Source organism: Lipotes vexillifer, unplaced genomic scaffold, assembly GCF_000442215.2.
Source record: "Lipotes vexillifer unplaced genomic scaffold, Lipotes_vexillifer_v1.1 scaffold749, whole genome shotgun sequence".
Classification (NCBI taxonomy): domain Eukaryota; kingdom Metazoa; phylum Chordata; class Mammalia; order Artiodactyla; family Lipotidae; genus Lipotes; species Lipotes vexillifer.
In genome coordinates, this window is record NW_006782834.1 from 2,355,850 (window position 1) to 2,377,466 (window position 21,617).

General features: G+C 39.7%; 1 protein-coding gene across 2 annotated transcripts in view; it reads right to left on the reverse strand.

Moving 5' to 3' along the window:
• Positions 1-21,617, reverse strand: part of ART3 (ADP-ribosyltransferase 3 (inactive)) — a 36,232-nt gene that overhangs the window by 5,935 nt on the left and 8,680 nt on the right. Inside the window, exons 3-5 of one of the 2 annotated variants that reach the window (XM_007455425.1) lie at positions 4,065-4,097; positions 3,166-3,202; positions 1,924-1,952 (exon numbers count right to left, since the gene is read on the reverse strand). In XM_007455425.1, the coding sequence (XP_007455487.1) occupies positions 1,924-1,952; positions 3,166-3,202; positions 4,065-4,097 (99 nt within the window). The remainder of the gene's footprint in view (positions 1-1,923; positions 1,953-3,165; positions 3,203-4,064; positions 4,098-21,617) is intronic. The other variant, XM_007455426.1, reaches the window with a different exon arrangement.

Below are 21,617 nucleotides of genomic sequence, written 5' to 3' on the forward strand. Positions count from 1 at the left end.
GCCTAACTTACTGTGAGAACTATGGCTAGTGATCCAGGCACTCTCCTAGATTAAGCAAAATATCTCTTGTTGATTTTTTTTTAGACTCTGACCTACATTTGTCATGATTTATTTTTAAAAGTGAAACTTTCATAAGCCCAGATATCAGAGCTATTCAGTCTTACTATTTTGGTACATTTCCTGTCTCTTTGCTATATATATATATATATATATATATATATATATATATATATATGTACATGCTCATATACATTTTTTACTATTTTTCTCAGTTATATTGAGATATAATTGACATAAAACACTGTATAAGTTTATGGTATACAGCATAATGACTTGAGTTACATATATTGTGACAGGATTACCACAATAAGTTTAATTAACATCCGGCATCTCATACAGATAGCAAAAAAAAAAAAAAAAAAGGAAAAAATGGTTCTTTTTCCTTGTGATGAGAACTCTTAGGATCTATTCTCTTAACAGCTTTCAAATACACCACACAGCTGTTAACTATAGTCATGTTGCACATTACATCCCCTGTACTTATTTATCTTATAACTGGAAGTTTGTACTGTTTGACATTTTAAAATAAATTTGATAGTATACTCCATATGCTGTTTTTATCCTATCTTTTAAAAAATTTTTATTGGAGTATAGTTGATTTACAATGTTTTAGTTTCAGGTGTACAGCAAAGTGAATCTGTTATATATATACATATATCCACTCTTTTTTAGATTCTTTTCCCATATAGGCCATTACAGAGTATTGAGTAGAGTTTGTTTTTATCCTATTTTTATTGTCACTGTATTATAAGTACTTTCTCATATCTTTAGATATTTTTCAAAAACATGGTTTTTAAATTGGTTAGTGTTTCATAGTATGGATATAATTTATTTAACAATACCCAACTGTTGGATACTAAGGTTATTTATAAATTTTGGCTACCATAACACTGCATAAACATTTCTGTACATACTTTGTACACAAATTTTTATGTTTATTCCCTTAGGACAGATATCTAAAAGTGTTATAGCTAGGTTAAAAGGTACGGACATTTTTAAGGCTAGTGATACATACTGTTGAAATTGTCCTCCAGAAAAGTTCCAACTTATAATCTCACCAGTAATTTATGAGAGTGTTTCTGTCCCAGCACCCTTGAAGAATATCATTTTTAAGAAAGACAAAAAAAATTTGGGAATGAGTCATACTTTGGAATATACTAAATAATCAAATGGATATAGCTAATAGCATTTGTTACTCAGATTGCTAGAAACAGAAATATGTATACATATATAAAATCATTTTAATTTAGGAAAAAATGCCATTTTTTATGCTCCTGATGAACACCCTATGTTACAGAGTTTGTGGAATAATTAGTCACACCTTCCTCTCTCCATGTAACAGCTAGCCTAAAGCAGAAGATAGTAAATTCTCTAGAACTAGTTTCTTTTTTTTTTTTTTTTTTTTTTTCTTTGCGGTCCGCGGGCCTCTCACTGTTGTGGCCTCTCCCGTTGCGGAGCACAGGCTCCGGACGCGCAGGCTCAGCGGCCATGGCTCACGGGCCCGGCCGCTCCGCGGCATGTGGGATCTTCCCGGACCGGGGCACGAACCCGCGTCCCCTGCATCGGCAGGCAGACTGTCAACCACTACGCCACCAGGGAAGCCCTAGAACTAGTCTCTTATGTCATGTCTCTAACTGCTCCGCGGGGATGACCTATGGATTGTTAGATAGGAGACAGACAGAGCTGCTGGGCCGTCCTTATAAAGAAGGGTATCTGGAACTCAGGAGCGTCTCTTACATACCAACTAGTAAGCTAATGTGGGTTCTGCCTTCTTCCCACTTTTCCTTACCATGCCCACCTGCTCCCATCCTCAGGAAGCTGTCTCACAAATGTAAGCCCCTAGAGTTTATGAAAATGTCTTACCAGGGTCTTCAAGTTTCTGCTTTTTCTCACTTAAGTTACAAAAAGAAACTTACCAGTTTTAATGATAGCACAAAGTAACTGGGAGTTACCACAGTAGGAGCAGAACTATTTTCGGGTAATTATGGCCATAAAGATCCACCTGATATATCCAGTAAGCTAATGCTACTAAATTTAAGTGTCTAAATGCACCTTGGCTAATTGGGCTGGAACATTCCTCTGGACCCTCCTACTAAGAGAAACTGTTTATACACAGTAAGTCTCCTAGCGATCTCCACAAGCTAGAAAAATGTCTGTCTTGAAGAGTTAGCTGAAGTCCCTGTGAAGTGACCAGTAAAACTTGTGGCTGCCCTGCCAATAAGAAGTGTTACTAAGCAAGTCCTCAGGGGCATGAAATCCTTCACACAAGGACAGGAAATATCTTCCAAACGTCAGGTAAACTGCACACTTAAGGAAAGGCCAGATACTTTTCTCTCTTCAATAAAGAAAAACTTATTGTAGCTACATGGGCCAAATATGTAACAAGGAACTTAAGTGGAAACTTAGGGGCTGGGGAAAGCGTCTAATCACCCAGATGGGGCTTCCCTGGTGGCGCAGTGGTTGGGAGTCCGCCTGCCGATGCAGGGGACGCGGGTTCGTGCCCCGGTCCGGGAGGATCCCACGTGCCGCGGAGTGGCTGGGCCCGTGAGCCATGGCCGCTGAGCCTGCACCTCCGGAGCCTGTGATCCGCAACGGGAGAGGCCACAACAGTGAGAGGTCCGCGTACCGCCAAAAATAAAAAAAAAAATTAAAAAAATTAAAAAATTAAAAAAATAATCACCCAGATGTTTTAGTCAAATGATACCAAACATCACCTTACTTGAAAAAGGCAAATGACTAACTTTTTCTACTTTCATCTGGATGTTTGGTGTCATGCAGGCTAATCTCAATGACTGAGAATAGAGCTATACATAAGAGGCCTCAGACCTGTCAAGAGTGCCTAGCCCTTCAGGTCCGCCCAGCCTTATTCCCCAGAATGGTTCCATATTGTTCAGATCTCCAGAGAGCCAACTCTCTCATTTGCAAGGGGGTAAATTTCCCCAGAATGGATTCTTTTTTTCCGCCTCATATCTTCCAGGTTACTCCTTCGTATGTGCAAAGTACTCTTTTTTGTCAGAGCTAAGAATTGAATTTGCTGAACAGGAAAGAGCTATTAAACATCCGTGTAGCTAATAAACATCCATTATTTTTAAAAACAGAGCATACTTACCAGAGTTGTAGACACTGATGTGTTGAAAATATTCTGAAATACAAACATGTTTTCATTACATAGTACTATACTTAGACGTGAATGTCAGGTTCGGTCAAGATACATGCAAAATATGGCAATATGAGAAATATAAAATTTCAGTCTCAAAAATCACTGGATATAGATTCATTTTAATTACTTTAAGAAGAATTCAAAGAAAAACTAGCCAGGAAGACAGCTAGAAATGGACCCTTATTTTCAAGCTATTTAAATAAATCTTCAATCTTCAAAAGGATCCACCCAAAGCATGCATCAGTCCAAGGCATTTCCTGTCAACTTTGGTTCAGATCTGTTGAGCCTAATTTGATAATGTTGTTCCTGAATACTCTTAGAATTCCTGTATACCTTCCCAAATCTTTTCCATGGTCCTCTAAGAGAGACTATTTTTGTTATATTCTCCATTTTTCCCTGAGGAAGAGGAAACAGACCACATTACTGTTCTGTCCCCCCAGTCTTTCCCCTGATGAAGGAAGGAATCCTTCATCAGTCTCCCAAATATTACTTCCCAAGATGTCAAAACAAAGGAATACAAGTCTAACTCTGTGCATAGGAGTCATGTAGGGGTATTCAGGAGTCAAAATCCTGTAATGATAGGCTAGGGTCGGAGTGGCATGGTCCCTGCATGCCCAAGGCAAATGCAGTGCTTGAGAGAACAGCCACAGGCAAGGCTGGGATAGGCTTAGGGTGGGCCCCTGTACCCTCCCCCTGCAAAGGTAGTAGCAGTAGCACAACTCAGCCTTGAGAAGATAATGGCTGACAGTATGACAGTACAGTGGGGTGGCTCTGACCTATTCCTGTGAGAAATAACACTGATAAAATTCCCATTGCAGAGAGAATACTTTAGAGCATATCTTACCCATGTTCTCAACACAATTTGCAGTTTTTAGTCCTGAAACAAGATAAAGTTTTATTAGTTAGACACAATCTACCTTAGTAAAGATTTCAAATTGGGCTGTGCCTATTGGTAATCTAATCTGTCAGCTCCTAGTCTATCAGACTCATAATTTAGTGGGAAACAAATTACATTTCTGTATTCATAGTCACCAAAGAGCAGTAGCTCTAGATAAAACATCTAACTTTTCTGGAATTCAGTTCCCTTATGTGTATCTTTTATTGGGAGATTGCTTCAAATGACCTCCAGAGTCCCATCCAAAGCTAACACTTTATTTATTTATGTATTTATTTTTAATAGATCTTTATTGGAGTATAATTGCTTCACAATACTGTGTTAGTTTCTGCTGTATAACAAAGTGAATAAGCTATATGTATACACATATTCCCCATAATCCCTCCCTCTTGAACCTCCCTCCCACCCTCCCTATCCCACCCCTCTAGGTCATCACAGAGCACCGAGCTGATCTCCCTGTGCTATGCTGCTGCTTCCCACTAGCTAACTATTCTACATTCGGTAGTGTATATATGTCCATGCTATTCTCACTTCACCCCAGCTTCCCCCTCTCACCCTGTGTCCTCAAGTCCATTCTCTATGTCTACATCTTTATTCCTGCCCTGCAACTAGGTTCACCAGTACCAAATTTTTTTTTGGATTCCACACATATGTGTTAGCATACGGTATTTGTTTTTGTCTTTCTGACTTACTTCACTCTGTCTGACAGACTATAGGTCTATCCATCTCACTACAAATAACTCAATTTCGCTCCTTTTTATGACTGAGTAACATTCCATTGTATATATGTGCCACATCTTCTTTATCCATTCATCTGTCGATGGACATTTTGGTAGGCTCCATGCCCTGGCTACTGTAAATAGTGCTGCAATGAACATTGTGGTACATGTCTTTTTGAATTACAGTTTTCTCAGGGTATGTGCCCAGTAGTGGGACTGCTGGGTCACATGGTAGTTCTATTTTTAGTTTTTTAAGGAACCTCCATACTGTTTTCTAGTAGGTTTCTGGTGGCATCCTTAGGATTCTCTATGTATAGTATCGTGTCATCTTCAAACAGTGACAGTTTTACTTCTTCTTTTCCAATTTGTATTCCTTTCATTTCTTTTTCTTCTCTGATGGCCGTGGCTAGGACTTCCAAAACTATGCTGAATAAGAGTGGCGAGAGTGGACATCCTTGTCTTGTTCCTGATCTTAGTGGAAATGCTTTCAGTTTTTCACCATTGAGTATGCTTGCTGCGGATTTGTCATATATGGCCTTTTTTATGTTGAGGTAGGCTCCCTCTGTGCCCATTTTCTGGAGAGTTTTTATCATAAATTGGTGTTGAATTTTGTCAAAAGCATTTTCTGCATCTATTGAGATGATCATGTGGTTTTTATTCCTTAATTTGTTAAGGTGGTGTATCACATTGATTTATTTGTGTATATTGAAGAATCCTTGCATCCCTGGGATAAATTCCACTTGATCATGGTGTATGATCCTTTTAATATGCTGTTGGGTTCTGTTTGCTAGTATTTTGCTCAGGATTTTCGCATCTATGTTCATCAGTGATATTGGTCTATAATTTTCTTCTTTTGTGATATCTTTTTCTGGTTTTGTTATCAGGGTGATGGTGACTTCATAGAATGAATTTGGGAGTGTTTCTCCCTCTGCAGTTTTTTGGAAGAGTTTGAGAAGGATCAAACTCTTGAGAAGGATCAGTGTTAGCTCGTCTCTAAATGTTTGATAGAATTCACCTGTGAAGCCATCTGGTCCTGGACTTTTGTTTGTTGGAAGAGTTTTAATTACCGTTTCAATTTCATTACTTGTGATTGGTCTGTTTATATTTTCTAATTCTTCCTGGTTCAGTCTTGGAAAATTGTATCTTTCCAAGAATTTGTCCATTTCTTCGTGGCTGTCCATTTTATTGGCATATAGTTGTTTGTAGTAGTCACTTACAATCCTTTGTATTTCTGCAGTGTCAGTTGTGACTTCTCCTTTTTCATTTCTAATTTTATTAATTTGCATCCTCTCTCTTTTTTTCTTGATGAGGTTGGCTAAGGGTTTATCAATTTTGTTTATCTTCTCAAAGATTTTAGATTTTAGTTTTATTGATCTTTGCTATTGTTTTCTTCATTTCTATTTCATTTATTTCTGCTCTGATCTTTATGATTTATTTCCTTCTACTGACTTTGGGTTTTCTTTGTTCTTCTTTCTCTAGATGTTTTAAGTGTAGGGTTAGATTGTTTATTTGAGATTTTTCTTGTTTCTTGAGGTGAGATTGAATTGCTATAAACTTCCTTCTTAGAACTGCTTTTGCTGTGTCCTATAGGTTTTGGGTCATCGTATTGTCGTTGTCATTTGATTCTATGTATTTTTTTATTCCTTCTTTGACTTCTTCACTGATCTCTTGGTTGTTCAGCCTCCATGTATTTGTGTTTTTTACAGTTTTTTTTCCTGTAATTGATTTCCAATCTCATAGCGTTGTGGTCAGAAAAGATGCTTGATACAATTTCAATTTTCTTAAATTTACGGAGGCTTGATTTGTGACCCAAGATGTGATCTATCCTGGAGAATGTTCCATGAGCATTTGAGAAGAAAGTGTATTCTGCCACTTTCGGGTGGAACGTTCCATAGATATAAATTAAATCTATCTGGTCTATTGTGTCATTTAAAGCTTGTGTTTCCTTACTTATTTTCTGTTTGGGTGATCTGTCCATTGGTGTAAGTAGCGTGCTAAAGTCCCCTACTGTTATTGTGTTACTGTTGATTTCTCCTTTCACGGTTGTTAGCATTTGCCTCATGTATTGAGATGCTCCTGTGTTGGGTGAATAAACATTTACAATTGTTATATCTTCTTCTTGGATTGGTCCTTTGACTGTTATGTAGTGTCCCTCCTTATCTCTTGTAACAGTCTTTATTTTAAAGTCTATTTTATCTGATAAGAGTACTGCTACTCCAGCTTTCTTTTGATTTCCATTTGCATGGAATATCTTTTCCCATCCCTTCACTTTCAGTCTGTATGTGTCTCTAGGTCTGAAGTGGGTCTCTTATAGACAGCATATGTACGGGTCTTGTTTTTGTATCCATTCAGCCAGTCTGTGTCTTTTGGTTGGGGCATTTAATCCATTTACATTCAAGGTTATTATCAACATGTATGTCCCTATTACCATTTTCTTAATTGTTCTGGGTTTGGTTTTGTGGGTCTTTTTCTTCTCTTGTGTTTCCCGCCTAGAGAAGTTTCTTTGGTGGTGCTGAATTCTCTTAGCTTTTGCTTGTCTGAGAAGTTTCTGATTTCTCCTTTGAATCTGAATGAGATCCTTGCTGGGTAGAGTAATCTTGGTTGTAGGTTTGTCTCTTTCATCACTTTAAGTATATCCTGCCACTCCCTCTGGCCTGTAGAGTTTCTGCTGAAAAATCAGCTGATAACCTTATGGGGATTCCTTAGTATGTTATCTTTTGTTTTTCCCTTGCTGCTTCTAATATTTTTTCTTTGATTAGTTTGATTAATATGTGTCTTGGTGTGCTTCTCCTAGGGTTCATCCTGTATGGGACTCTCTGTGCCTCCTGAACTTGATTGAGTATTTCCTTTCCCATGTTAGGAAAGTTTTCAACTATAATCTCTTCAAATATTTTCCCAGACCCTTACTTTCCTCTTCTTCTGGGACCCCTATAATTCGAATGTTGGTGTGTTTAGTGTTATCCCAGAGGTCTCTGAGATTGCCTTCAATTCCTTTCATTCTTTTTTCTTTATTCTGCTCTTTGGCAGTTGTTTCCACCATTTTGTCCTCCAGCTCACTTATTCATTCTTCTGCCTCAGTTATTCTGTTATTGATTCCTTCTAGTGTATTTTTCATTTCAGTTACTGTGTTGTTCATCATTGTTTGTTTGTTCTTTAGTTCTTCTAAATCTTTGTTAAACATTTCTTGTATTTTCTCAATCCGTGCCTCCATTCTATTTCCGAGATTCTGGATCATCTTTACTATCATTACTCTGAATTCTTTTTCAGGTAGATTGCCTATTTCCTCTTCATTTATTTGGTCTTGTAGGTTTTTACCTTGCTCCTTCATCTGTGACTATTTTTTGCCATCTCTTTTTTTTTCTTCATTTGTGACTTTTTTTTGCCATCTTTTTTTTTTTTTTTTTTAGTGAGTGTGATTGTGTTCCTGCCTTACTAGTTGTATGGCCTGAGGCTTCCAACACTGGAGTTTGTAGGCTGTTGTGTAGAGCTGGGTCTTGGTGCTGAGATGAGGACCTCCATGAGACCTCACTCTGATGAACATTCCCTGAGGTGTCTGAGGTTTCTGTTATCCCAGTGGTTAGGACTCGGAGCTCCCACCACAGGAGCCTTTGCCTGACCCCCAGCTCGTGAACCAAGATCCCGCAAGCCACGTGGGGTGGCAAAAAAAAAAAAGAGAGAGAGAGAACAGTAGCAAAGTAAAAAATAAAATTAGACTAGGAAACTAACAGATATGTTAGAAAGAATGTAAAAATTAAAATATAGATGAATCGACAACCAGAAGGTACAACAGTACCACAATAGTAAATAAAAGAGAGGAGGAGGGAAAAGAAGAAAAAAAGCAAACAAAAAAGGGGGGGTAAACGCCTTGACTCTGGAGGGTGGGGCCTAAGCAAGGGCAAGGTTTGGGTGTTGGGTGGGGCCAGTGCTCAGGACCCACAGGGCTGGAAAAGGCCCTGGGGTCTGTAGGAGGTGGGGCTTAGGCTCAACGGAACAGAAGGGGCCCAGGCGTGCCCCCCCACCCCTGGTCTCAGAGGGTGGGGGACCTCACCTGGGAGCCCAGCAGGCTTCCTAGACTTGAGTGAGAGGGGCAAACGCCTTCCTCTACTCTCCCGCTCCTCTGGTCCTGGAGGGCCCCTCCTGTCTGCCTCTCCTCAGCTCCCCGGCCTCCTTCCTATGCCCCCAGGACCAATGTGGCCGGGGTGGGGGGGGGCCTCGGAGGGCAGGGGACTGGCCTGGGAGCTCAGCAGGCTCCCCGGGCCTGAGTGGGTGCTCCTCTCCCAGGCCTCCTGGAGGGCCCCTCCGCCTGCCTCTCCTCAGCTCCCCGGCCTCAGGGGCGCCAATCTGGCCTCCGCTTCTCCTCCCCACTCAGTCCCCCCACATCCTACCAGTTCGCTTAGGGGTTCCTCCCATCTCCTTGGCCATCAGCGGCCCCCATCAGCGGCCAGCAGGCGCCCTAGCTGTGGGGAGACCTAACTCGGCATCTTCCCACACTGCCATCTTGACTCTGCCCCCCCAAGCTAACACTTTATGATTATATGATTAGTCTGAAAAAATTAGGAGAAAACTTATCTGTCTGTTTAACTAATTCTCTCTTCAGATACTAAATGTCCTCCTCAACAGTTAACCTAACCCTTTACTATGGCTTGCTAGCAATCAGGGTAGAGAGAGTCTTGTGCTGACAGCTTCCACCTTGCTGCACTTGCCAGCCTGAAAGGCCTGCCGGGTGGGGCTGCCAGTATTTGCAGTGGCTAGGCACTGAAACTCAGGGAGATGGACCCTGGGAGAGGACTCTGTGTAGCTGCGCAGAAACAGCCCAGAGGGCCTGGGGTGTGATCTGGGCCAAACCAGAGCTCACTGTCAGTGTGCACGGCAGGGCTTGGCTCCAGCAGTCGTCTCTGTTGGTGTGCACAGTAAGTGACAGGCAACGTCAGAGAATCACACGTGAGGAGTACTCAGATGTTCCTTTCCTGGCAGAAGGGCTCCAGTTCTGCCCACCTCACACAGCAGCTTGGAGCTGGATTTGGGGCAGACAGGCCCTGGGAGAGCCCTACCACAGAGGCAGCCCCAGTCCCAGGTAGCAACGCAATCACCTCGATTCCTGCAGTCACAACACCCCAGCCCCCAGCACCAGCCTAGCACTAGGCAAGAAAGGGATGGGACTCCATGGAGCAAAGAGGAGGCCCCACCCAAATCCAGTGCAGGCTCTGGTCACCACAACACCAATCACATGCCCTATCAAGGGGATAACACTCTGAGGAAAGATGTGGCTAGCACCCATACCAAAAGCAGCCATTGCACCGAAATTATTGGACTCATACGTCTACTCAGGAATGCTCCCACATAAAAACCAGCCCTTCAAGACCACAGTAGATAACTGTTTCTCCTAAATTTATAGAGACATAAATTTAAGTAAAATTTAAAAAGCACAGGAACTGGTCCTAGTTAAAAGAACAAGAGAGGGGCTTCCCTGGTGGCACAGCAGTTAGGAATCCACCTGCCAACGCAGGGGACACAGGTTCGAGCCCTGGTCCAGGAAGATCCCACGTGCGGCAGAGCAACTAAGTCCGTGCACCACTACTACTGAGCCTGCGCTCTACAGCCCACGAACCGCAATTACTGAGCCAGCGTGCCACTACTGCTGAAGCCCACGCACCTAGAGCCCATGCTCAGCAATAAGAGAAGCCACCACAATGAGAAGCCCGCACACTGCAACGAAGAGTAGGCCCTGCTCACTGCAACTAGAGAAAGCCTGTGTGCAGCAATGAAGACCCAATGCAGCCAACAATAAATAAATAAAATAAATAAATTTTTTTAAGTTATAAAAAACTTTTAAAATAAATTATAAAATGAGAGAAATCCTCTGAAAGAACAAACAATGCAACAGACCTCTCCACTCTACTTGACCCTGAGTTCAAAAGGGAGGTAGTAAAAATGCTAAATGAATTAAGAACGATTACTGATAGACATGCAGAATCACTGTAACGAGGAATTAGAAACTATAAAGAGGAGCCAATCAAAAACAACTCAATTACCAAGATAAAAACCAATCTAGAAGCAATGAATAGCAGACTAAATAATGTAGAAGAACGAATAAGTGATCTGGAAGATAGAATAATGGAAATCACCCAATCAGAACAAAAGACAGAAAGACAAATGAAAAAAAAAAAAATGAAAGCAATATACAAGGTCTATGGGATGATATAAAATGTGCCAAACTTAAGGTCCCACAAGCTGCATGGCAAGGCCAATATATATATATTTGAAGAAAGTATGGCTGAAACCTTCGCAAACCTAAAGAAGGAAACAGATATCTAGGTACAGGAAGCATAGAGGGTCCCAAATAAGATGAACCTAAACAGACCAACACCAAGACATATTACAATTAAAATGGAAAAAGTTCAAGATAAAGAGAGGAATCTAAAGGCAGCAAAAGAGAAACAAAGAGTCAGTTACAAAGGAACCCCCATAAAGCTCTTAGCTAATTTCTCTGCAGAAACACTGTCAAACAAAGTCATGAAAGGGAAAACTCTGCAGCCTAGGATACTCTACCCAGCAAGACTATCCTTTAGGCTAGAAGAGGAGATGAAGGATGTCTCAGACAAGCAAAAACTAAAAGAATACAGCAATACTAAACCCAACCTAAAAGAAATATTGAAAGGTCTTCTCTAAATAGAAAAGAATCAAGAATCTATAGGTAAGGGAAAGTCACAATAGGAATGGCAAATGTATAAAAGGATTGAAGACCACTTAAATAAGCCAGTACACAGATTAAAAAACAATCAGAAAATTTTTGTACAAGTGTTTATAACTACAATTAACAGCAAAAACATAAACATTAAGATGTAAAACAGGACATCAAAATCATGAAATACGGGTGAGGGTATTAAAATTGTAGATCTTTTAGAATGTGTTTGAACTTATATGACTACCAGTCTAAAGCAAGTAGATATAGTTATGGGTTAACATACTTGAAAACGAGGGTAACCACAAGTCAAAACCATACAATAGATTCACCAAAAACAAAAAGAAAGCAATTCAAGCATAATACAAAAGAAAACCATCAAACCACAAAAAGAAAAACAAAAAGAAGAAATGAACAAGGAAGAGCTACAAAATCACCTTGAAAACCAGGTTTAAAATGGCAATAAATATATACTTGTCAATAATTACTTTAAATGTCAGTGGACTGAATGCTCCAATCAAAAGACACAGAATGGCAGATTAAAAAAAAAAAAGAAGAACCTACAATATGCTGCTTACAAGAGACTCACTTTAGGGCAAAAGACATACGTAGATTGAAAGTGAGGGGATGGGGCTTCCCTGGTGGCGCACTGGTTGAGAGTCCGCCTGCCGATGCAGGGGATGCGGGTTCGTGCCCCGGTCCGGGAAGATCCCACATGCTGTGGAGTGGCTGGGCCCGTGAGCCATGGCCGCTGAGCCTGCGCGTCTGGAGCCTGTGCTCCACAACGGGAGAGGCCGCAACGGTGAGAGGCCTGCGTACCGCAGGAAAGAAAAAAAAAAAAGAAAGTGAGGGGATGGAAAAAGGTATTTCATGCAAATGAAAACAAGAAAGCGGGGGTAGCAATATCCATATCAGACAATACAGACTAAAACAAAGTCCATAAGGAAAAACAAAGAAGGACACTATATAATGATAAAGGGATCAATACAAGAAGAGGATATTACACTAACATATTCACCCAGTGTAGAAGCACCTAGATATATAAGACAAATACGAACAGACATAGAAGGAGAAACTGACAGGAATACAGTAATAGTAAGAGACTTTAACACTCTACTGACGTCAATAGACAGATATTCCAGATGAAATCAATAAGGCAACAAAGATCCTAAATGACACAATAGACCAGTTGGATTTAATTGATATCTACAGGACATTACATCCAAAAACAACAGAATGCACATTCTTTTCAAGGGTGCATGGACCATTCTCTAGAATAGACCACACACTAGGACACAAAACAATCCTCAACAATTTTAAGAGGATAGAAATTATTTCAAGCATTTTTTCTGACCACCACAGTATGAAACTAGAAATCAACCACAAAAAGAAAAAAAAGGTAGAAACCGATCACATGGAGACTAAACAACATGCTACTAAAAAAAACAATGGGTTGATGATGAATTCAAAGAGGAAATCAGAGAACACCTTGAAACAAATGACAATGAAAATACAGCCTTACAAAATCTATGGGATATAGCAGAAGCAGTTCTAAGAGAGAAGGTCATAGCAATACAGGCCTTCCTTAAGAAACAAGTCTCAAATAAACAAACTGTCACCTAAAAGAATTAGAAAAAGACCAAACAAAACCCAAAGTCAGCAGAAGGAAGGAAATAATAAAGATCAGAGAGGAACTAAATAAAAATAGAGATAAAAACAATAGAAAAGATCAATAAAACCAAGAGTTGGTTTTTTTTAAAAGATAAACAAAATCGACAAACCTCTAGCCAGGCTCACCAAGAAGAAAAGAAAGAGGACCCAAATAAACAAAATACAAAATGAAAGAGGAGAAATAACAACCAATAGTGCAGAAATACAAAAAATCATAAGAGAACACTATGAACAGTTATATGCCAACAAATTGGACAACTTAGAAGAAATGGAAAAGTTTCTAGAAACATATAGCCTGCCAAAATTGAGTCAAAAAGAAACAGATAATTTGAACAAACCAATCATTAGAAGTGAAATAAAATCCATAATTTAAAAATTCCCTGCAAATGAAAGTCTAGGAATGGATGGCTTCAATGGGGAATTCTACCAAACATATAAAGAAGAACTTATACCTATCCTTCTCAAACTATTCCAAGAGACTGAAGAGGAGGGAACGCTCCCAAATTCTTATGAAGCCACCATCACCCTGATACCAAAACCAGACAAAAGCACCACAAAAAATGAAAATTACAAGCCAATATCTTTGATGAAGATAGATCAAAAATCCTCAACAAAATATTAGCAAACCTAATCTAACAATACCTAAAAAGGGTCATGCAGAATGTTTAAGTTGGATTCATTCCAGGGTCACAAGGTTGGTTCAAATAAGTAAATCAATCAATGTGATACACCACATCAACAAAAGAAAAGACAAAACCACATGACCATCTCAATAGATGCAGAAAAAGCATTTGATAAAATTCAACATCCATTGAAGATAAAAACTCTCACCAAAGTGGGTACAGAGGGAACATAACTCAACACAATAAAAGCCATTTACAACAAACCCACAGCCAACATCATACTCAACAGAAAAAGCTGAAAGCCTTCCTGCCAAATTCAGGAATAAGACAAGGATGCTCACTCTCACCACTTCTGTTCAACACAGTATTAGAAATCCTAGCACAGCAATCAGACAAGAAAAACAAAATGTATCCAAATTTGAAGGGAAGAGGTAAAACTGTCACTATTTGCAGATGACATGATACTCTATATAGAGAACTCTAAAGACTCCACACAAAAACTATTAGAACTAATAAATGAACTCAGCAAGGTAGCAGGATATAAGATTGACATACAGAAATCTGTTGTATTTCTTTACACTAACAGTGAAATATCAGAAAGTAAAAGAAAAAAAACCCATTTAAAATCATGTCAAAAAAAAATTGGAAAGAAACTTTTAAGCAAGGAGGTGAAAAACCTATACATTGAAAACTATAAAACACTGATAAAGAGACTGAAGATGATTCAAAGAAATGGAACGGTATCCCATGTTCTTGGATTAGAAAAATTAATATTATTAAAATGGTCATACTACCCGAAGCAATCTACAGGTTAATGTAATCCCTATCAAAATATCCATTCCATTTTCACAATACTAGAACTAATAATCCTAAAATTTATATGGAACCATGGAAGACCCAGAATTGCCAAAGCAATCCTGAGGAAAAAGAACAAAGCTGGAGGCATAACCCTCCCAAGATTTCAGACAATACTACAAAGCTACAGTAATCAAAATAGCGTGGAATTGGCACAAAAACAAATAGATCAATGGAACAGAACAGAGGAGGCATAACCAAGATTTCAGACAATACTACAAAGCTACAGTAATCAAAATAGCGTGGAATTGGCACAAAAACAAATAGATCAATGGAACAGAACAGAGAGTCCAGAAATAAACCAACACACCTATTGTCAATTAATCTACAACAAAGGAGGCAAGAACAAGTGGTGTTGGGAAAGCTGGACAGCTACATAAAAATCAATGAAATTAGAACACTCTCCCATAGCATATACAAAAATAAACTCAAATGGTTTAAAGACCTAAATATAAGACATAATTCCATAAAATTCCTAGAAGAGAACACAGGCAAAACATTCTCTGACATAAATTGTAGCAGTATTTTCTTAGATCAGTCTCCCAAGGCAAAAAAAAAAAAAAAGAAAAAAAAAAAAGAAAGGAAAGAAAAAATTAAAGCAAAAATAAGCAAATGGGACCTAAACAAACATAAAAGCTTTTGCACAGCAAAGGAAACAATCAACAACAAAAAAAGACAACCTACGGAATGCAAGTGACAGGAGTTAATATCCAAAATATACAAACAGCTCATACAACTCAACAGCAAAAAAACAAACAATCCAAACAAAAAATAGAAAGAAAACTTGAATAGATATTTTTCCAAAGAAGACATACAGATGGCCAACAGGCACATGAAAAGATGCTCAATATCATAATTATTAGAGACAAGTAAATCAAAACTACAATGAGGTATCACCTCACACCTACCAAAATGTCTATCATCAAAAAGTCTGCAAACAATAAATGCTGGAGAGAGTGTAGAGAAAAGGAAACCCTCCTACAATGCTGGTGGGAATGTAAATTGGTGCAGCCACTATGGAAAACAGTATGGAGGTTCCTTAAGAAACTAAAAATAGAGCTATCATATGATCCAGCAATCCCACTCCTCAGCATATATCCAGAAAAGATGAAAAACCTAATTCAAAAAGATACATGCACCTCAATGTTCATAGCAGCACTACTTAGAATAGCCAAGACATGGAAACAACCTAAGTGCCCATCAACAGATGACTGGCTTAAGAAGATGTGGTATATATATATATACCACATATATGTATTATAATATATTATATATATAATATTCCATTGTGTACGTATATGTATAAACACAATGGAATATTACTCGGCCATAAAAAAGAATGAAATATTGTCATTTGCGACAACATGGATGGACCTAGAGAACATCTTACTAAGTGAAGTAAGTCAAACAAACAGAGAAATACAAATATTATATAATATCTCTTATATGTAGAAACTAAAAAATAATACAAATGAATCTATATACAAAACAAACAGATTCATAGACACAGAAAACAAACTTATGGTTACCAAAGGGGAAAGGGAGGAGGGGGTAGGGATAAATTAGGAATATGCGATTAACAGGTACAAACTACTATATATAAAATAGAGAAGGAATAAGGATTTACTGTATAACATAAGGAACTATATTCATAATGTCCTGTATAACCTATAATGGAAAATAATCTGAAAAAATAATATATAACTGAATCACTTGGCTGTACACCTGAACCTAACACAATATTGTAAATCAACTATACTTCAATAAAAAAAAAAAGTAGGAGGGTTAAAAATGGGTAAGCGATTGATCCAGAAATAAACGGGAGAAGACACAAATATATACAGGGATTGAAAAAGGGAATATAACCATGGATTCAGCAGGTGTAAATAGACATGAGATTACTGTGACTAGCTTTATGCCAATAAATTTGAAATATAAGACAAATGGACAATTCCTAGAAAAATGTAACTTATCAAAAATAACTCAAGAATCAACAGAAAACTCACATGGTATTATAACTATTAAGCAGTTTAAACTTTTTCCACAACGAAAAATACCAGGATACTTTGGTTTTTACAGAGTACTAAAGAGAAAGGAGCTGCACAGAGAACCCCAGAGATCTTCAAAGGGTTTCCAGTACTCACAGCAAAGTACTGATCAGTTTATACTTGTCTAAGGAAACTACCCAAGGCCAGGGAAAGAACTCAAAGGATGAAGAATAGTGACTATTCCTACCAGCCACACTGGAAAACCTTCTAAGTTGTTATTTTAGCAGGGAGCTCTACAGTAAGAAGCCTTGGAAGCAGTTCAGACAACGGTAAATAAAGCCCTCCCAGGAGTTCCTATCTCCTTCAGATCTCAAGAAATTACAGATGTCTGTGACCAAACTCATAGCTGATTGGAATTTTTGGCAACAAGACTACAGCAGTATTTCTTGGCCACTGCACTTTTGGACACAAGGACTCCTCCCTTTGTAGGCCCTGCTACTTACTGCTAGCCTGCTACTGGGCCTAATGAGACAGACTGTCTCACTAAAAGAAAAGTCTTATTGTGCAATGGGTTCTCTTTGAACTAAATTCCCATGAAGTAGGACAAACTCCCAAAAGTTCCATTGTCACATGGAAATTTTACCTCCAGTTAAGGGCCAAACCTGGCTCCTAAAGCCTTAGCCACTTCCACAAATAAATGGCTGCCCATCCATTCGACCTGCAGTTTCCAAACAGTGGTAGAGGTGTCCCTGCACGCTCTAGCAAATTCACAGGGGTACCAAGGGATATTTTAAAATTTCAAGACAAACACAGCCCGACTTGACATCTTTCAGACACTGCATGAACTGCTAGCTTTAGATAGAACACAGTTTCAAAGTTATGTTACATTCTATTCGATAACATCATATATTTGCAAAGCTGGGTTTTTAGCAATTGTTGTGATAAAAAGCAGGTATATGTGAAAAATCAATGTGGATCAGGAAATAAGGTGGTATCTAATCCGACACCAAGGTTTGAGAAGCTGTGCAGTCAGTGTCCAATAGGTACATACATCCCATTAGCAAGTCACTGTGGTTAAAAATGAAATAATTGTTCTTAAAACTTTTTATATATATATTACTTCTTAAAAAACAGCTACTAAGATATTAGGACATAAATACTTATTGAGTTGTTTGAGTTTACTTGATAAATGGAATTTTTAGGCATTTATTTTAGTCTAGGGACACTCTGAAAAAAATTATGACAACACTAAGGACACCGTGAACCAAGAAAGTCTGAGAACCTCTGCATTAGACAGTACAAAGCCTCACCTACTACTTTATCCAAACTATTGGCTCAATGGGGGCCTGCCTTACCTGTAAGACTTCACACCTGAAAAGACAGCTGCCATGCTGTGACAGTCTATGGAGAGGCCTATGTAGTTAGGAACAAGGGAGGCCTCCAGCCAACAGCTCATGAGGAAATAAGGCCTTAGTCAACAACCCACTAGGAACTGAATCCTGTCATCGACCATGTGAGTGAGCTGGGAAGTACATCTTCCCCAGTCAAGTATTATGATGACTGCAGCCTTGTGAGAGATCCCAAGTCAAAAGACCCAGGTGCACTGAACCCAGATTCCTGACACAGCAACCATGAGACAATAAATGTTTTTAGCCACTAAATTTTGGAGTAATTTGTTATGCAGTGATGGATAACTAATACAGGTGTGAGGGTCAGTTTTATGTATCAACTTGTCTAGGATACAGTCTCTAGTTATTCAATCAAACATTAATCTAAGTTGTTGCCGTGAAGGTATTTTGTAGATGGGGATTAAAATCTATAATCAGTTACCTTTATATAAGGGAGATTATCCAAGATAATCTGGTGGGCCTGATACAATGAGTAGAAAGGCCTTAAGCACTTAGGCTTCCCAAAAGAAATTCTGCCTGTGGGCACAGCTTCAGCTCATACCCAAGAGCTCCAGCCTGCCCTTCCTGACAGCCTGACCTATGGACTTCAGACTTGTCTTGCTAGCCCATACAATAATGTAAGCCAATTCCTTACAACTGATTCTGTTTCTCTGGTTGGAAACCTTGACTGATACAATCAGCATGAACAAGTCTGGTGGGTGAAAGTCTGGAGGGGGTTGGTAATGAAGAGTTCTCCCTTTTCCTATAAATATGGAATAAACAGTCTGAACAGCCTTCCAAATGTTCTAGGCGTTGATTCATAATGTCAATTTCTCGAGGTGATAGATATGTGATATGTCACTTCCTATCTGGTTTATCTATACGGAATCTTGTTGAATCCCCAATCCCAGACAACAACACAGAAGCTTCGCTACTCCCAGGGAAGGCTAAAAGAGTGTCCATCAGAACCAATGAAGGTACTTATATTTGATGAACCCTCAAGTGCTAGGGGTGGATTTATAAAAAATAAATCTGGATAGCTCTGTAGGTTCATCTTCTTTCCCCCTTTTGATGGCTTAGCAGAGAGTTGCCTGAACAGGTCTGAGTAAGCTCAACAAAATAGACTAACACCAGCCACTGGAGTTCAGGGGCTCTTCATTTCTAACAAGATTACTTTTGCAGTCAGGGAACACTGATATTCCTTGCCCCCATGACTCTATTAATATGTAAAATATATTTACATATATACCCTCTGGTCCCTCTCTATAGAAATACTGTCCAAAATACCAGATGATCTATGACCAGCCTGTTCTGTAAAATAATGAGAGTTCAGGGGATGAGGTATACTCTACTATTTCTCTGCTTATAAGTTTTCTTCCAATAAATCATATTATATCTACACTGTAAGGTGCATGAAATCTCAAAGCTATGGCTTCCTACCAGGTATTTATAATTCATCTATAGTCCTCCCAATCCAAGTGCAGTTTTCAGATGGGGTCATTTTAAACGATGAGGAATGCAGCCTGATTACACAGCTGACATTCTACTTTTATCAAGTTTTCTAGAAAAACAGTATAAAAGAAGGGTAACCTGTGGTAATTTTCCCATAAGGACGGATCAAGGGTTTTGTTACCATTTACTTACTCCCATTATCTTGGATTAATATGAGTATCTTTGACCACCAGGAATTATCCTCTCCACTTCCTAACCAACTGAACTATTTTCTTTAGCTAACTAGTTTTTGTAAGGCCCACATACATTTTTATCTTGAAAATCACAAGCAAGTTTAAAGTAACAGCACAGGACTGTGTTGGCACACTAAATTTAGCACAGTATAATTTTTTAATCACTTTCATAAATGCTGCCTTTTTACATCCAGAGGTATATTCAGTCACAGTGGAACAAGGTTCTGATTATATCCTCCTGGCTTGGGCTTTTAAAACCCCCGGTTATTATCCTTCATAGAGTTTCAAATAGCCTAGCTTTAATGATCACTTCAGGGTTTTTGATCCTGAGTTCCCATTAGTCACCTCCAGATGGCAGCAGAGGACACTGGTCAGACTCCAGTTTAGAGGTAAAGCAACACAATCAAGTGCAGTGGCCTGACTTGGCCAGAGCTCGCCGAACAAATAGCACAGGGGAGCCTCCGCGGAGGTTTTCCCTTGTGGCTGGTTTGAACATTAACCTGCTGTGTAGCCTCTGCCTGCCCTTCTGGGCAGAGGCCCGCAGAAGTCTGCCCACTCTCCTTCCCTTTCCTCACACTGGGCTCATCACACACCTCCCCACGTAGGTCTGAGACTTGGCTCATTCTGAATCAAGCCAGCGGCTCCACCCCCTTTCGTTTATCGTAATGCTACTCACAAACATGAACTCTGTGGGCTCCACTGCCCACCTCTGTTCATCAACCAGACACGAGTGACTGATCTGGCCTACTGCAGCTACCGTAGCCAGGGTTTCTGCAGAGCCAATGCCTCCAGAAAAAGCATTTGGCTGAGTGCATTAGAAGCACCAAAAGTGGTATCATTTTGTCAGCCCAGCTGCAACTGGGTTTCTGGCTATAATGTGCTGGTAAAATTGAACAGGTTCTGGGGTGGAGAATGGGGGTTCTGATTTGTAGGGTTTGCTGATGTCCATGGTATAACTCTCATCCACGGCCAATTTCAAGCCATCGTGATGTATGAGGAATTGCCAAGAGATATATGCCCACAGTCAGCTCCCGTAAGCTGGTATGAAGTGGCTCCAACTGGCTTCGTTTTTGGTCAGGTCCAGTGTATGGCTGGGCGAGGGAAATGGGCACTCTTCCTCGCAACATAAATTTGCTCGCTTCAGTCTTCATCTGCCCCCTCAAGGAGAACAGTTGGTCTAACTTCCAACTCAGGGCCAGGACTAAGGTGAGGCAAATGAGGTGTTTAGAGTGCAAAATTTAAGGAGGCACTCGCTCTTAGGATCATGCAGGTGCAGGTTGTGCAAGTATATGACCCTAAGCATGAAGACGTCCTTAAATTTTGTGCCCCAGGGATCTCAGTGGCCACATAGCTTCTGCCATTAAATCAAAAGTGGACCAGCTCCCCTCCCCACTCCATCTCACAGGTATAATCTCATCAGCACTTCTCTACCTGTTCTCTTTTATCTCAGAATGCGCTGGCACATTTGAGTCAAGGTCCAAAAGTCTATCCCACTTCCAAGGCCCTACGTCAATACTCGCTCTGCTTGACCAGCAGCTATAGTTTGGGGTTCACCTAGACAATCATACTCATAAGGCTCCAAAAGGCATCCCCTCACCAGTTTACTCAGTTTTGCAGAAGAATACAAGGCAGGGAACACAGCACACCCATTAAAGGGTAGCATGAGTGATACACCTTCAATGCAAGTCCTCACAGCAATCCAGGGCTGTCCTTCAGTCCCCAGAAGGACATCTCAAATACAAGAAAACAAGGTTACACAGGTGGGTGCAGGGACTATCCTAGCTTAGTAGCCTCATGCCACACATAGAAGACAACATCTCTTATATCAATCACGCCATGAGTACTCCAGGACTCAGCAATACCTCAGTATGTCACACCACATTCAGGAATG